This window comes from Stegastes partitus, unplaced genomic scaffold, assembly GCF_000690725.1.
Source record: "Stegastes partitus isolate 25-593 unplaced genomic scaffold, Stegastes_partitus-1.0.2 Scaffold392, whole genome shotgun sequence".
Lineage (NCBI taxonomy): Eukaryota > Metazoa > Chordata > Actinopteri > Pomacentridae > Stegastes > Stegastes partitus.
The window spans coordinates 79,032-97,038 of record NW_007578123.1 but is presented as its reverse complement, the minus strand read 5'-3'; the positions used below and the strand labels follow the sequence as shown (position 1 = coordinate 97,038).

The 18,007-nt window shown below is 39.4% G+C and overlaps 1 protein-coding gene across 2 annotated transcripts in view; it reads right to left on the bottom strand.

Moving 5' to 3' along the window:
- The window catches only part of LOC103359731 (arf-GAP with coiled-coil, ANK repeat and PH domain-containing protein 3-like), an 86,776-nt gene that overhangs the window by 3,091 nt on the left and 65,678 nt on the right, over nucleotides 1-18,007 (bottom strand). The window contains exons 11-24 of one of the 2 annotated variants that reach the window (XM_008285230.1): nucleotides 17,053-17,165; nucleotides 15,298-15,349; nucleotides 14,853-14,953; nucleotides 13,252-13,363; nucleotides 12,756-12,964; nucleotides 11,117-11,186; nucleotides 10,011-10,105; nucleotides 9,701-9,918; nucleotides 8,332-8,421; nucleotides 8,059-8,160; nucleotides 7,730-7,956; nucleotides 7,000-7,109; nucleotides 5,381-5,491; nucleotides 5,212-5,273 (exon numbers count right to left, since the gene is read on the bottom strand). In XM_008285230.1, the coding sequence (XP_008283452.1) occupies nucleotides 5,212-5,273; nucleotides 5,381-5,491; nucleotides 7,000-7,109; nucleotides 7,730-7,956; nucleotides 8,059-8,160; nucleotides 8,332-8,421; nucleotides 9,701-9,918; nucleotides 10,011-10,105; nucleotides 11,117-11,186; nucleotides 12,756-12,964; nucleotides 13,252-13,363; nucleotides 14,853-14,953; nucleotides 15,298-15,349; nucleotides 17,053-17,165 (1,672 nt within the window). The remainder of the gene's footprint in view (nucleotides 1-5,211; nucleotides 5,274-5,380; nucleotides 5,492-6,999; nucleotides 7,110-7,729; nucleotides 7,957-8,058; nucleotides 8,161-8,331; nucleotides 8,422-9,700; nucleotides 9,919-10,010; nucleotides 10,106-11,116; nucleotides 11,187-12,755; nucleotides 12,965-13,251; nucleotides 13,364-14,852; nucleotides 14,954-15,297; nucleotides 15,350-17,052; nucleotides 17,166-18,007) is intronic. The other variant, XM_008285231.1, reaches the window with a different exon arrangement.

Genomic DNA, 18,007 nt, shown 5'->3' with positions numbered 1-18,007 from the left:
GGAAACTCAGTGTGCACACACATTGTAATACTTAACTGATACCTAATTAGAGCATTAACAAAGAACTTACTATATTTATTTATGAAGCATATTTTGTGAAGCACTTGAGTCTCTTAAGTTGACTTTGAGTGAAAACTTTTTTAGTTTCTGGAGTAAAAACAAAATCTCAGAGATGCAGCATGTGACTGGTTTGTTCTGAATGTTTTATAAGTGGCTGTGAGGATTTGTTCTCCTTGTGTGTAATCATAAAACATTAAATATGACTATAGGTACACTGTGGTATTAATGATTCACAAGCTGCTTGTACACGTGCTTTTTTAGGCCTCACAGTATTTATTAGGTACAATTATACTGCTAATATTTAGACTGTTTAAGCTCTTCATCACACACGATGTCATGCACATTTGTTCCAGGTTAGAAGTGTGTTAATGATGTCATATAAAGTTAGTAAGAAGCAAAGCAAAAGAGACACAGAAGCAAAGGAGAGGTTAGTTTTTAGTCACACCTTCGGTTTATTTTCAGCATTTTTAGAGACACCGGGAGGAAAACAAAGGTAGCAGTTAGTGTTAATATGCACAAATATTCAGAGACGCACGCTCTCTTACAATATCCAAAGAAATCAACAGGTAACAGTCAGAGACGCAAAAAAATACAAGAAAGTTAAAAATGGCATGTTAGAAGAAAGACGTGTTAATCGTTTTTACTTTATATACACAACAGTCACTGCAGACACACCGAGCTGTACAACACGTAATCCTTCTATGGCAAATGATTGTTTTCGTCACGACTTCATTCATCGCACAAAATTTTGTGAGTAGTTGTGTGGCTCCCGCAGTTGCCACGTTGTGTACTGCATGAAGTCAGAAAAGGCTGCGTTAAGAGAGACAGTGTGTTTTCAAAGTGCTTTGAATGCATCGCTGACGAGGAGGAAGGAGAGAATGAGTGAGCTGCTCTTTGTGAGTCTGGATACCAAAGGATGATCTGTTTCCCTGTCAAATACTAAAAACAAGAGAGCAGATCTATTTTATGTTTTGGGTCTAAAATTGAGAAATTAGAAATGGGATTGTATCAAAAAACAAGTTGGTTCTATTTTCAATGTTAATGAACATTTGGAAAAGTAAAAAATAAGAGGGGTTTTCTCATTTTTGGTTTAAAACAGAAACATTTAACTGGGACAGTTTTCTGTTTTTGTTGTTGGTTTGAACAGAACCTTTTAAAATGGGTCAATTTTCCAATTCTTTAAATTATTCGTTTAAAATGCTGTGAAAATGTAAAAAAAAAAAAAAAATGCCTTAAAAAAAAAAAAAAAAAGATTTGCTGCTGGTTAAAACTGGAAAAATTTAAAAGTTTTCAAATTTTGTTTCTCTTGGTTTAAAACAGAAGAAAGCACTTTGTCTTCGGTATTTGACAGAAAACACCCGCCTGCCACTTTCATGTCCTTTTAAAAGTATTTCATCGGCAAATACAAGCCGAGGACTGTACAAAAATATGTTGGTGGGATTACAGAAGGGGGTTTTCTTTTCGCTGAAAGGAGGCGGTGTGACTTTTCAACCGGGAAATTTGGTGATTTGTTGGAAAATATTAACATTTTCCTGAGACATGACTCTGTATGACTAAAATTACAACATATTGACTTAGAACCCAGTGAACATGGACTTCCTGGCTTCAGCTGTTTCTGAAAATGTCACTAAAAAGTCACAATTCTCAATAAAAATGTCCAATTATGAAACTGCAAATAGCACAAAGAGGTGGGCATTCACTCTACCTGTAGCCCATTTGAAGGCACACGAATGACTTCAACATGTTAATATTCTATAATGTTGTTGCCCCATTTCTTAGGGTCACTTTCACATTAGAAATGACGAGTTCTCCTCCCCATGTGACCTGAAAAGGATTGTTCTAGTGACATAATAAGCTCTAAATCAACAAATATAACAAGCAATAACCCGGGAAAAGTCTCCACCACAATCATTTTTGTACAGTCCCTTGTAGAAAAAAATCTTCATGTCCAACTATGAAAAAGAAAATGTAAAAACACTTGCTGGCTCTCTGAAAAACTGCTGGTTTTCTTTGGTTTGAACTAAACCCAACAGTCTGCAGCAGCTTTGAAAGACGAGTGACATCTTTGGGAAATCATCAGTCTTTTTCTAATTTTGCCTCAGCCTATTCTGAATCACTGCCATTTACTGTGAGCTGCTAAGGAGGGCAAACAAGCGGCTGGATGACTGAATGCAGCCACATGCAGCGGCGGGGCTGCATCGTCATCATCATCCAGCCAATGGAAGACAGCAGGGGAAAAGGGCGCTCAGTGTTTTTGCATCCACTAATTTCTGTCATGAAAGTCACTCCATGCACCGTTCACTGTCATGATTTGGCATTATATAATAAGGATAATAACATTACTCAACAATACTAAATGTCAAAGATTCACATACACTGGGTACAGAAGGGAACAAAAGCAACAGGGCTTCAGAGGACCTGGGCAACAGCCACCCATGCATTATAAACAAAGGACAAATCTAATATCGGTCTAGTCGTGATACATCAGATAAACAAACATTATGACATACAAATATTGTATATACAGTAATACATGTTAGTTTAGTGTGAGTTATCAAAAAATGTCCATCTTCCAGTGCAGTTTGTTTTTGCAGGAAAAAAAAAAAAAAACCCTCCACCAACGAGTGATTATACATCATGAAGCTGCGGAGAATATTCTCACAATGAGAAGATAATACTGCTGCTATACGCGTGCGTGAGTGCTCGGCAAAATAAAGTCTAACAAAATATATCCAGCTTAAAAAAATACCATCTGCATTGTTGTCAAACATAATACAAAAAATACTGATTATCTGCACTGACGTCATCATTGCACTATTGCTCTGGGAGTTTTGCCATAAATAAAAACGAGCCAAAAAAACAAAACAAAAAACTAACTAGAATTCAAATCACTGTTGGTAAGAAAAAAGTGCATCATTTCGCTTTTTTTTTAAAGTAAAAGCTTCGCTCGATCGATCTCTCGACCACCACAGAGAAACGATTCTAAGATCATTTACTGTCACAGTCATCGCTGGCTTAGGTTTCCCCTCATGACGGTCGCACTTTTTAAATAAAGAGCTCCTTCATCATCTGATCACAAGTGCACGTTGGACAGATCCTCAGGGTGATTTAGCTGCACAGATTTAGCCAACATGAACTCTGATTCAGCTGCGCGATCAGTTCATATTATTATTATTATTGTTACCAGGCTACAGACACTGTACAGAGTTATGAAGTGGGAGCAGTCACTGGTTCTAGAAGTAAATATTCTTCATTTTGTGTTCTTAGTATCCTTGTTTTCTTCTGTTTTTCTTATTTACATTGTATATATTGTGTATATACCTCATCTCTTTATTTTTTTTTATAGTTGTGTTTTCTTGCTTTTCTTACTGTCGCTGCTGCTGTGACATTTCAAATGTCCCCTTGTGGGACTAATAAACGATATTCTATTTGTCTTCTTTCCATTTTCTTATTTCAGATTTGTCTTGAACGATATTCTCAATGCTATTTGCAGGATAATTCCACCTAACTTTAACTTGCATTTGCAATAAATGTAGCATATGTGGTTCTTTGAGTAACACTAACTTTGCACACACTGGAGCAAAAAACACAACTTCCCCAACTTGCTTTCTAAAATCGTGGAGTCCGACTCACTTTGCCAGACGGCTCTGTAGAACACAACGATCTGGCTGCAACACACCATCATTCTGCTATAGAGTACAAACACTCTGGCATGTTTGTTCTTCTTTAAATCGATCAATTGAAGTATGCAGCTCTGGTGTTGCCTCAAAATAGCACTGTAAAAAAATGGACAAATCACTGAAAAAGCTTGGCTGCCTGACGACACCATCTAAATCCTCTGCAAAACATGAAATGTTCAGTGAGGTAGGCTGCTGCTCTGACATTGTTTCCTGCAGCAAAGACAGGCGTAACAAAGGACAGCGCTGCTTGAACTGAGCAGCCAATGTTAGCTTCAGTTGCAGTAGTTACTCTACTGTTTGTGCTCATCGCTGCACTCACAGCTACTAGCCAGCTACCAGAGGGAATCAAGGTCACATTGCACTTGGCTTAGTTTGTTCTTAATAGCAGAGGCTTCCTGGGTGATTAGATTAGATGTTTAAAAAATTTTGAGGGGGAATTTTTATTGGAAAGCTGTAGGGAGTTTCTCTTTATTGCCGCAATACTTGTTTCTCCAAAGTTCTATAACAGAATCACAGAAAGCTGGCAAAGTCAGCATGAGCCGTAGAGGACATTAGTGGGAAATGTATACATTAGAATCATCTGTAAACATACTAGATATTAAAAGGACCCTAAAAGTTTATGTTTCAATCATCAACTTTGAAGAGAAATCCCTTTATTCTGACAGCTCTAAATGCTTCAACACTCATGAGTCTGTTGATCAGTAGGAAGAAGTCAGCTGGAGCTAAGAACCAAACTGCAAATTGCAGAAATGTAATTTCTCAAACATAACTTCTTTAGCTTCGCCACATTTTTGTGCTCCAACTGTGATGAATTCAACATCATTTACTTAAAAAAAAAAAAAGAAGTGAGTTATACTTAAAGACGCCAGAATATCTGCTCACACTTCACACAATGCAGCGGAATGAAATCTACAACTGTTCAAATAAATTTGAGCGTGCCTCTGAAACCTCCAAACAGAGAATGTTCCTGAATACTCTGCCCATGTAGTTATCTGTGGTCCATTCGTAGCTTGACAAGCTTTTTTAAAAAAGTGACTAATCTTTCCTTGGCAGTGATTTCTCAGCTGTGTTTGGACTGATCAGCACCTCGCTAAAATCACCCAAAATGAGTTTTTTCTTTTTTCTTTTTTTTTTTGGCAAATCTGACATCATTGAAGTAAATGAGCGCTGAGTTCTTGTTGGATCCTGAGTGGGGAGCTGTCTGCTGGCAGGTGTCTGGTCTGAGGTTGACAGATTGTGCAGGGAAGAGGAACACTAGCAATAATCTGATGTAGAGAAGAAGATAAACTGGTGGTGAAAAGTCTCTTGGACGAGCCTGAAGCCTAAGAGCCTCATCATATGTCTACTGGCACCCCCTGCACTGCTTCACCCCTGACTGGACTTGATTAGCAGTCGGCTATGTTGAGGCAGATAAACTCCTGTATGCATTTCTTATACTGCTGCTCAGTGGGGCTGCTGGTTGGGTATTGACCTGGCTGACCGAAGGGTCCCTCCGACTCCCGCATCTCTTCGTTCATCCTGGCCAGACGCAGCCTGAAGGGAAGATGAAAATAGAAAGAGAGGAGGAGCAGAACGTTAAATATTCATCAAAACCTGAGAAAACTTGGTCGAGTCTACATTATGTATGTAAGATAACGTACAGCGTGACGATATCCGCATTGGCTTGCTGCACAGCTATACTCAGGGGGTCCTGGCCGTCCTCATCACCGTCGTTCTGTGTAGCTCCCCGTTTGAGGAATAAACACACCTGCCTGGAAATACAAAGGAAGTGAGATCAATGCACATCCAATGAAATTCTCCCTACAACATATATCATGATCACTGTACGTGACTGGACTCGTGCAGGAACATTTCCATATTCTCAATGTAAATCTGTTTCATCTTCTTCTTTTTGCTCAATAAAGTGTTTCCAGTTCCAGAAAATGTGCACACAGTCCAAGGCCCTAAATCTGCTACATGAGGTGCCTGCTTCGGCTCCATTTGTGGTCAAGATTCATTCACAAAAATTGTCAACAAAGACTTCTGCATCGCAAGTTCTGCTTTTGGATAATCAGCAGAAGAAGTTTAGCAGCATCAGTCAAATTAGAGGACGAGGAAATATCGACGTTGTATTAGCAGCACTGGAGGGAGGAATGATTCAGCACAAAGTTAAGCGCTTAAAGATATTTTTTCTAAAGCAGAGCTTTAAAGGTAACAGCTGTGCCAAAACATGCCAGTAAAAAATAATCATTATGTTTGTTTTAGTACAATTTTCTATTTCTGTTACATATTTTAACCTGAACTTAAAATCAAACCCATATAATTCTTAGACCTGTAAGACACGTTAGCAGACTGTTAATTATTTACACATTCATTTGGGGTTGTGTTTCTGGCCACATGATGAATGGAAGTCCAATCAATATTTGCTCTCTTTTTTGGTTTGTAACTATTCCTGAGAGAAACATCAGGCTCTTCAGCTGCTGAATGTGCTCTTCGGTGCTGAGCTAATCTCTCGCCAGATTTCATTTCTGCTGTGCATTTCACATAGCTTGCTCCTCCCTCTCCGCTATCTGTGTGGTACTGTCATTAAAATCCTCTTTGCTACAGGAAACATCAACAAGCTCTGCTTATCAAGTTTTGCCAATGATTTGTATTGTGCATTAAGGCAGCCCTGCTTGCTTCTATCGGTGGATTAGCCATTTAATGACAGCGCTCCTCTCCCTGCGTACAAATGTCCCACCAAAACAAGTCCTCCCACCACTAATTTGCAGGGGCGCTCCTGCTGCATCCTGAGCTTAGCAACTCGTAAGATGATTGTGAATGGCTCAAAGAAATACAAAGTGTTTTTGTACCTCATGACAGGATGATAATGAGGTGCAGCCAGACCATTCTCTAGTGAACACTGTGTGAGATAAGCGTTGTGTAGCTTGTGTAAAGTAGATCTCTAGAGATTTTCAGTGAAAACAGCTGCCTGCTGTGATGGACTTGAAAACTTAAAGTTGCAGGTGAACAGCTAAAAATGAGCTTGAACATGCTGCAAGTCTCAAAAAAGGTTGAGTTAGAGATTTGGGTGACAATTCTCTTAAAGTTCATCACAAGGACTTCTAATTGTCTTCTAATTAGCATAAAAAGATCAATTGTAGCCACTTGATGTTAAGCAATTTTGAAGACAAGGCGAATTTGCATAACAAGTCTGAGCCACTAATGGTGAGAAAAATCAATTGTGTTAAACCACTCATCAGCAGGAGCGTAAACGGCTCCTCTGTGACTCATGACTCACCCTGTGTGTCCCAGATACGTGGCATGATGAAGGGGTCCCCGCCCTCTCGCGTCTCTTTGGTTGACATCAGCAGCGTTCTGGAGCAGAAACTCACAGGCGATCAATGAACCCTAAAATAAAGTTAGCAGTTAGCTTCACTCTGACGATATTGGTAGAGATTCAGCCGGTAAATGGGAGTTCAAAATTTATATTCACACGCCCCCATCTGCTGACATTTCTGGTCATTTTGGTGCCTTTTGTAGGGACTTCTGTTTATATAGAGAGGGGACTTTATGTTTTAGTTTCCTTTAACTTTTGGCTTCTGCTATCAAAACAGTATTTCAATTTGTGAGTCTAAGGTGTATTTAAATCATATTCAGGATATGCTACTTAATGTAACAAACTTAGTTAATCATATTATTTTTTACATTTTTTTGAGGTGCAGGTATTTCGCTATCATGCTTTCACCCTGCAACAATGTATTGTCCAATATCAATTTTTGTGTTTAATTTTTGATGATGTCATTCATATGGACTTTTTGTTCCTCATAAATGCTGTAAAACCAGTTTGCTACACAGACTTTCCTGACTATATTATCAGCATTATTTTGTCCCACTTATAAAGCTCCTCAGACATTACACAGGTCAAGAAGTTCTCCTTGTGGTGGAATGCTTCTTTAAGTGTGCTTCGTCTCTTAAACATTAATTGAGATATGATACTTTCAATCTGAGAGGTTTCCAGAGTGACTCACCCCGATCACAGCCTGCACGAGGGGCGTCTTTCCTTCATCCTCGTCGTTGACTAAATTGACGTCAGCGCCGTGAGCCAACGCTTCAGCCATTACCGGCAGGTTGCGAGCTTTCGATGCTTTGTAGAGCAGCGCTCCGGGATGAAGGTCCCTCATGTCCTCTGGGTCTGATGTCTCTGGCTCCACCTCCAGCTCTGCTTCACCGCTCGAGTCCTCCGACACCTCACACTCTGAAAGACAGCGTAATCAGACAAAGTGGTCATATAACAGGATTCACAAAACAGAAAGACTGTTGCTGTGGTTGTTGTTGAACATTCCTCCATTGGACTCACCCTCCTCTGTGACGCTGTTCACCACCGAGCCAAACACCAGGATGTCTGTGCTGCCGTCTGTGCTGCCTCCCAACCCGCTGTCACTGCTCAGGCCTGCCGGACCGGGAGACGCCACAACATGGACACATTAGTCACCGAGGCCTCTTTCAGGCCGAACAGTATTCTCTGAATCCACAGGCAGGGGCCAACACAGGATTCAAGCATCCTAACCCTACACTTTAACAGAAATCTATGGTTAAAGGTGTAAATTGTTGAAACCAGGGAGTCGCTTACTTCGAGGCCCAGATCCGGTATCAAAGTAGGAGAAGAGCGAGTCCAGCTCATCAGGACAAAACAGGGATTCTCGTCTGAACTTTGCTGCTGCTGTGAGACAAACACAAAGGAACAATACACGTTAGGGCAGCAGAGTAAAAGCATTAGTTGGAACATTAAATTGTCCTCTGGTTTATCCATCTGTTGCTCTTTTTGTAAAGTATATTAGAGCGTTTTCAAGCTCTCAAACTGTGTCCCTCCAATGTCTCATAACATCATGTTGTTGTAGATATTGGAAGTGCTGGACAGTGTAGCCTATCATCATAAAACACGTTATTCAGTCGATATATTTGCTTATTGTTTATTATTAAATGACATATCTTTAATAAAGGCCAGGAAAAAAGGAATTTTCTATTTATTTAACCACCTTACTTTGAATCTAACCACTTTAGGTTGGCAAATGAGCTCCATAATCAAGATATGACTGTTTATGATTCACAGAGCAAACACGCTTGGAGTTTGTTCACACAACTGAACTTTGCATTTTCATTATGTCTATGTATATCAGATACGTGGCCAGACACATCGAGAGTTTATATTGAGCTGTTGTTTGTTGAGCGGTGTGATAAAAGCAGATATAAAAGACTTTAAATGGTTGCTCTTATATTTGAAGGCTTTGTAACATCTATCTGAAGGTAGCAGTCCGCAGTCTGACAATAAAAAGCATGAGAGGGTTGTTCAGTGTCTTTTGTGTACGTCTGACAGCAGATTTTTCCTCAATGTTATTAAGTGATGGGTGTTCTTTTCTTGCAGTCACATTCTTTGCCATTTCATACAAGAACAGAACGCGATCACTGGATTATTTTGATACTTTAGAAAATCTAAATAGGCAATGACATCTGTCTTTTTTTTTTTTTTTTCAATGGTTTACTGATTTAATTTGTAATGAACACTGGATATAATAATATTCCCAGGAAGTCTTTGCTAATCTAAAAATTAGCACATCAAGTCTGCACGTTCAAGAATGAGTACAACATTTTTTTTTCTTTTTCCCTCCTTCTTAAATACAGTGATGCCGACGGGCCTTTAAGGGTTTAAAAGAGTCTTAACCGCCTCCATGACCTGTATGTCGCAGTCTCTGCTGCAAATCCGACTGCTGATTGTGTTTATCAGAGAACATGCACCGGTCTCTTTGACTCACGTCTCTTCATCTGCACAACCGTCTACCAGCAAAATCTGAAAACATCTGATATGCTGTATAACAACGATGTAACAACCCTTTCACATTTAGGCTTATGTGGAGGACACCATTGATAAGTCTTTTTTAGGTCTTTGACTCTAATCTGATTCAGTGAAAATAAACCACATCAACAGAGATTAGGTGACGTGCCTGAGGAGAGGGTGGAAGGGGAGGTGCTGCCCGGCTCTTGTCGGTATCTCCGTCGCGTTTTGGGAACCGTGGTGGCGCTGTTGTGCCTCCGACACTTCTTCACGCTCCACCGCCGCTCCGACTTCCTCTCCCCATTGATGAGAATCTCAGTGGAGCCCAGCTTCTTCAGGAATTTCTTCTCTACATACTTCGCCTTGATCCAAGCCTCTTTTTCTTGCCTGCACAGCAACACACAACATGTAACAAACTTCAGCAACTCAAAAGGAACATTCACACATATACTGACTAGCAGCGTTTTATGTATTCCTACCTCGAACTGGACGGTAGTGGCTTCTTCAGACCTTGTTCTTGATATGAGCCTTCATAGATGTGGTTGATGACACTGTTTCCAAGCTCACACATTAACTACAAAGAAACAAGTAAAAGAGTTATGACAATAAATCAGTATTTGAACAATTTTCGAACTATGAATAGAAGATCGAGATCAGGCTAATATCTGTTAAAGCTTGACGATGGTAAATGGTTTGCCCAAGAACACTTTGGCATGTGGCGGACATGAGGATTGAACCGCCAACCCAGAGACTAGAGGACAACCCACTTTACCACAGCCGCCCCAATTTAGCTTAGCTTAGCATAGGGACTGGACAAACTGGGAAGCAGTTAGCCTGGTTCTGTTCAACTGTCCAAAAATCTGCCTGCCAACATCGTCAGTACTGAGTGACACTTCATAAGTTGTTTGTTTAATCCATAAGCTGTGGTTTTTATCCAAGAGCCGCTATCGCCAGGTAACATCACTGACAGATACATAGCATTACTTAATGTAAGGTGCTTATGTGAAGTGGCTAAATCTACTGAAGATGAGACATTTTGAGAGGTGGAGGAACCTGAATAAGATTTTGCAATAAACCAGTTCTTAGTGAGTTTTGAGCATCATTGTTTGTTTAAACTGTTGACAAAAAAAGTGACATTTTACATCATTTCAACTTCATTTTTAATGTTTAAAAATAGGTTGTCAATAGAAAAAAAAAAGTCATAGTATTTGCCTACAAAATGAACACTGATGAGTAAATTCCTGGCATCTTCACTGGTTGTCAAGAAAAAGTATCGTGCATGACCCTGTGTAAAACCACAGGGTCTTAGGTGTACATTTCTTCATTTGTATAGATGAAGCAAACAAGGTTTTAATTTGTTTTAAAAACTTTAATAGGCCCATTTGTTACCTTGTTTTCAGTCTTAATGCTAAGCTAAGCTTAGCTAACGGGCTGTTGACTGCGCCTTTGTATTTAACTCACACGTATAAGAGTGGTGTCAGTCTTCTCTTAAAAACCTCTGCAAGTGCATATTTATAAATGTCAAGCTCTTCCTCTAATGTATTAAGAAACTTGTCTGTGGCACATTTCCTGAGACAAACTGTACCTTTAATAATTCTGGTTCCCACGAGTCCAGCGTTAGCGAGCGCACTTTTGAACAATGAACTCCAAGACTCCTGCAAAAACAACAACAAAAAGAAGAAACATATTTTGAGTCCAGAAATGCTGTTGATGTTCTGCGGAGAAACAATATAGCGGTGAACGTGGAGGAATGACTTTGTTACGACTGTAAAGCAGCAGATGGTCATCAACAACAACAGAAATATTCTTCCAATATGAGAAGAGGAAGTTTAACAAATGAATAATACGCTACGGCGTTGTGCGGTGACCTGGTTTGAATAGCTGCAAGTGTTATCCCGGGCTCCTAATGTCATGCAAATCACTGTCTGGTATCCAGGCAACAGTTGCATGTTAGAAGGAAACTGCATTGTAACAAGAGGTCACGACAGATCTAACTGTGAGAAGACGAGCACACAGAGGGAACATGAATATTCAACAGGTGGGAACACACACGGGGACGAGGTTCGTCATTACATAAGCAATGATAATTGCAACTTGAAAATAAACACACAACTCCTGAGGGACAGTTTTCCCACCGGGCTCTTGAAAACTAACCTCAGTGATGTAATCCTTAAGCTGTGTGTGTGCGGCAGAACGTGCTCGCTGCCTTTAGCAGTACAAAGTAAGGCCAAAGGAACAGACGGCTGGCAGCTCTTACAGTCCTCAGAGCCAACAGCCGCACAGCACAGAACAACAAATCAGATCTTTCACTGACTGATACTCAAAAATTCCTGTTACTTGGACTGTGAAGCCTCACTGTGCATCATTTCACATACATTCGTAATACTGTAGAGCTATCTTTGCATTCATCTGCTGAAGATGACTGGGGTATTCCATATTCTTTGTAATATTATTTATTTTAAATACAACTTTTGTTCTTGTGCTGCCATTTTACTTGCTGTATTATAGTTTGTCTACCTAAAAGACAATTGCAGTCTAACAAACAACTTACACAACTGTGATGTGTATATTTACAACCGCCAAGCATGTGTTCTGGAGGCAGGAGCAAACATAATGTTTGATACACAAATTATTATGTAAAGCTCAGCAGTTTTATATGTCCTGAAACATATCAGGACGTGATCTTTAAATCAGAGTATCGGCTGTCGACAATAAAAGCTCTGCATTTTTAGTTTTACTTTATAGAGCACTGTACATGTTTAGCAGTGCATCCATATAGCACAGACAGACTCACAATGGACGGTTAAAAAAAACATCAGAATTGACCCTTTTCATGTCACAGTATTTTCCTGGGCAAAACCTGTACTTACATTACCCACAATTCAACCTGACTCATCCAGAGATTCCTGTGTGTTATTCTAGTAGTGGCTACCTCAGCTTGTAGTCTTCAGACTACATATCAAATAGATAAAGTACTCATTGTGCAGATCAAAAGTTAGGGTACTTAACATGCACTGGAGTATTATATTGTTATTATTTATTCATTTTATGGGTTATCATCACTGGTGCATGAACAGATCAGCAGCATGAACAACTTTATATATTGATATTTTTATTTCCTACACTGCAAAAACCTCTGAACCATCTGAAATAACTTTTTAGATGAAGACTTTTGTAGTGTGCACAGCATGTAAAATGTTTAAGAACAAATACAGCACAAGTACCTGTGGATGCCGGAGCACTCGATACACAGCAGGATACCCAGGTTGATGGAGGCCCAGCGAGGGTCGGCCTGACCGCAGTCGCAGCACTGCTCGTTCCCCGGCAGACACTGGATGCGCTGCAGGATGGTCTCTCCTCGGGCGCTGCGCTCCCGCGGCTCACTGGCTGAATCAATACTACTGGTGGATGGAGAGGCTGTTCTGTCCAGATGCTAAAAATAAACACAAAAACATCCGTTACGATTGTGGGCCTTCAATATATCTGTGTTAATGCCTAGTAACAGAGTTCAGTAAAGGCTCCATTCAACATGCAAAAATTCATTGAAGTCAAAGTAGCAATACAACTTCATCATTGCTTTTTTTTTTTAGCAAAGTAAAATTCACAAGGATTTTTTCCCCTTATTTTTGTACACGTTAAACAAATGAGCTTTCGACATGCTACAAAGCATATTTGTTATCCCTCAAGCAAGTTTGTTACCATTAATCCAATGTGACCCACCTCTATGTAGTAGGTGTCTGGGCTCTCTCTGTAGGCTGAAGCAATGCTCGCTTGAACGGCCTGAATCCACGCTTGTCTCAGCTTCTCAGACTCAGCCTGAAGCATGCAGCTCCTGTAAGGCAAACAAGGGAAATGCTAATATCACCATGCTAGCATGCTAAACTGTACCCTGTATGTTTATCATGTTAGCTACAGGTATCTCAGTTCAGCTTGTAACTGTGCTAAACAGAACCAGAAATGTGTCTCTGAACTTATGTTTAGCAAGATTTAAATGACATAACTCAATTTTACGACTTGTGCCCTTGTCAACAAGCATCGTGTAGCTTAACCAGAAGAGGTGCTATGTTGATTTCCTGGTGTACAGTGAAAACGATTAAAGTAAAAGAAAAGTAATATGAGTCGATGTTAGCAGCTCTGTAAAACTGTCCATGCTAACATCACCCTGCTAACATGCTAACAATGCTGAAAATAACATGCTAATGTTTAGAAATCATGTTTACCTTGTTCACTACCTTAGATTAGCATGTTAGCAGCGAACATTTGCTAAACAGTGTTAAGCTGTGACTAAAGCTAACTAAACAGCACTGAATTGAAGAACTGGTCAAAACAAGCATTTGCGTAACTTAAAATATGTTTTAATAAAATTTCAATAAAATGGCTAATTTTCAAGGTAATGTGATCATGCAAACATATATCTTAATGATATGAGCATGTTAGCATGCTAATAGTTAATAATAAGCACTAAACACAATGTACAGCTACACTATGTACTTGTATAGCTTAACTTTAATTGGTGTTACGGTGATTTCCTAAAGCCCAGGCAAACAGATTACACAGGTACACAGTCTACCAGCCATGCTAGCAGCTCTGTAAGACTGCACTCAGGTACAATCATGCTTTGAGGTAAATGCCATCATCAGCATCCCAGCATGTTCACAGTGACTATGCTAACATACTGATACTCAGCGCTGTGTTTTTGTTTACCATCTTACTTTAGCATCTAAGTCTACTTTGTTTTATTAGAATTTCAATGTAGGGTCAGTGTCTTTTCAGATAGTGGTGCTGAGTTTACTTTAATTCTGTAATATAATATAATTTATAATATTGTGGCATAATTTTGAGAATTTAATGTTTTCTGAATTTTTGTAATTTCTCCCTCAATCCCTCAATACAGGGGTCCCAATAACACAATGTCATTCTCAAGGGCCAAGAGGTAAAACATTTGTCCTCTCCTAGAATAGAATCGAATAAAACTTTATTGATCCCTTTGGTGTAAACCTCAGGGAAATTGTTGTAGATCCCTTCAATCATTCAATTCCCAGCTCTGTAATTGTATAAAAATAATTTTGCAGGTATTTGGCCGTAACCAAAGCACCAGGAAAAAAATCTGACTTGATGATGGCAGTAGAGGGAAAGTCATGGGATCACCAAAGTTAGTGAGCTTCATCGTCTGGAGACCATGAATGTGTATTCAACATTTCATGGCAACGGATTAGTTACAAGATATTTATTTAAGACCAGTGTAGACCAACCGATTGATCGCTGGAACAGTGCTGCTAGTGTGGTTATGATGCTTGTATGGCAGTGACTTTGTGCCTTACTTGGAGGGGGAGACGACCTCGAAGCAGAACCTCCTCTCGATGTCCTCACATGGTTTAACAGAGCACAGTCGGAGGTCCTCCACCACCACCGTCAGAGAATCCTGCTAACACAACACGACTTCTCATTTCTCTGCTTATCGACAGCCCAAACACAGGTAGAAAACAGCTGTTCCTCCCTGATAAAACATTTTTCCTGGCAGCAGACAGCCTCAGCGTACCTTTCCATTACATTATTTACACACACGGATGTCAGGCAGAAAAAGCCACGCTGTTGGCTGCAGATTGAGCTCTCAGTTATGAGCAGAGATCTCTTGACTCACGCAGTCGGTGAGCAATGATGGATTTCAGTGGAGATCGTGTTAAAAAACATCACAGCTGCACTTAACCTCTCAGAGCCCGCTGTGCCCCGGGAGAAAGCTGACAGCTTAGAGATATATGGACTTGCCTTGAGCTTCTTCTGATACACCAGCTGACTGTTTTGTATGGAGAACCACCGTCTAGAGAGAGAGGGGGAGATAAATAAAACATATTTTAGATGGATATCCTACAAATGCTGAAGGGTCAGTGCGCAGAGATGAACCCCTGTGGATACCGGCGACCAAGAAGGTTGCTTCATATCACAGTCTTATTAATGTATGGCATTTTTACATCTTACTGCACTGCACTACACTTTTTTCGCTCATATTCCTTCAAATATTGACAACTTTTCACGATTAAATGCACTCCAAAGCAGCCATTAGCTGCTTCTGTTTGCAGGTCACCCTTGGACGTACAGACAACTATCACAGGATCATTTTCATGCTGAAGAAATCATGAAAACACAAGGATTCTGTGGGAAAGCGCTGGATTTATGAGAAGCATCTTTTTTTCTGCAATTTCTAAAAAGGTTTAAAGACGTTTATTTGCAATGATTTCAGAGTTCATGATATCTTCAGGAACTGCAAGTCACTCTAAAATCACATGTATAATGTCTGGATTTGACAGAAGGAGCGTAATTTCTACACAAATCAGTGATCAGCTATGATAACTAAGTTGCTGTTTCATAGAGACAGTCTAGGCTCAGATAGAACGATGTAATATAGTTGAAAGTTGGTTAGTGGACCTTTGAGCTTAGATTACCTTCATCAGATTTTGTTTCCAAAAGTCAAACTTTCTGTTGAATTTAGCACTTTCATCTTACATAGTTTGACCCCTCTGCTGTGAGGTTAGTGTATATTACCTATACTGCACATATAACACTACATGCTTTAGTGTAGCACATATATCTATGCATATTATACTTGGTTTGGTTTTATTGTCTTACAATAACCTACATATAGCACCAAACTAATTTAAGATATGACATGCTTTGTAAATCCTGAAAAAAACTGTTGTGTACAATATTGTTCATAAAAATTACATAACCGAGTAAATGCCGTCCCACTGGAAAAGCAATGAGAGCATGTAACATGACTAAACTAAAATAAAAATAGCTTAAATAGAACTAGAAGTACTACTGGCAATGACACTGAAGTAGTAAAGTAATATTACAAATAAAATTGAAATGTTACACATTATTCTGATGTTGCATTAACTATTGAGAAAGTAATATTGCAAAGGTGATTGACATTATTGTGCAGAGTCTGATGTTTTGGTTAAAAAATACAGGTTTTATTTGATTTTTTTATACAATACTTTATCTGTTTATTTATGTCTCTCTGCTGCAGTAACATAAATTTCCTCCCCTGTATCAATAAAATGTTTATATCAGGATTATTCTGTGCGTTGCGTGAAATATACAATATAAGCTTGATACTTAAATCTGAACAAAAATATCAATATTATTTGCAGTAATAATTTCTGAATAGTTTGTGCAATACCAGTTTAAGAATCATGTTTAATATAATTGCATTACTTTTGCCATTATTGCTTCCTAATTTTCAATATTTATCTTATTTTAGCTTATTGACGTCCCCTACTTTTAACTTCTTGCTGTTCTATTAGGCACTGTATTTATTCTCATGTTCTTGTAATTTTGTTCTGAGAAATATCTGGCTCAAGAATTTCCTTCATGATTAATAATAAAACATTTTTATCTTATTTTATCTTGAACACTAACATTACTGGAAATATACAGCGTTTCATTTTGAATTTTATCTGTATAATCCGCTAACGTGATATATCACAGAACATATATAGAGATTCTAGCTGTGGTGGTTACCTGTTCCAGGTCTTGAAGGCATTGCTGGCCCTCTTGAACAAGTAGCCCTCCATCACCACACCATTAGGAGCATCCACGTTGAACTCCACTTTAGAGTCGTCATATGAAAAGTCCTGAAGGAGAAGAGAAAGAGCAGCAATATGAACCCAAGTCGTCTTAGATGGAGATCATTGTTTTTGTTCTAACCCTGTAATCACCAAACAGAACACTAAACAGTCTTCTGCAGGAAAACGCTGCATGCGAGATATTCCTGGAATACCAGCAGCATTCGATGTGCACTTTACTGTATGTACAGTCCACATACGACTCATCATAAATTGTGCGACCATGTAGAAACGGTCACGTGTGCGTCCATGTATGCATAGAAGTTGCATGCCATCTTCCTGTGTGGCACACTGGGGCGTTTCATAACTCAACAGATGCGAGAGTGACGCAGATAATTACATAAGCATTGTGATTCGGATGAAATTAGCCTCTAACCTCTTCATGACTAACAGCCGAGCACTTTAATGCCAACAGAAAGTGGTACACAGGTATTTACAGCTCAGGGCAAAGTTATGGCCCTGAACCCTAAATTAGAGGATTCTAGAGAGTACAAATGCATTATTGAAATTGGAGTGTTTTGATAACCTACATTTTAGAAGTAATGTAATATACAGTAGGACAGAAGATTAACTTATCCATAATTGAATTTCAAACTTTGTAAGCATGTAGCCTTGAGAAAAACACCAGACCCTGTCTTCCCTCCGGGCCGAGTTCAGGCTGTTTCTTGTTAACATGCAGAGAAAATGTGAACGTCTCTGCTGGAGTGACCCATATAAAAACAACATTCACCTACTCTGCTGTTTCATAACAGAGTATATGTCCTTACAGCAGCTCCCAACACACCATTAACTTCTTACTGCTTGTGTGAATAATAGAACGACTTACTGCGCTGCACACGTCAGCATTTTAG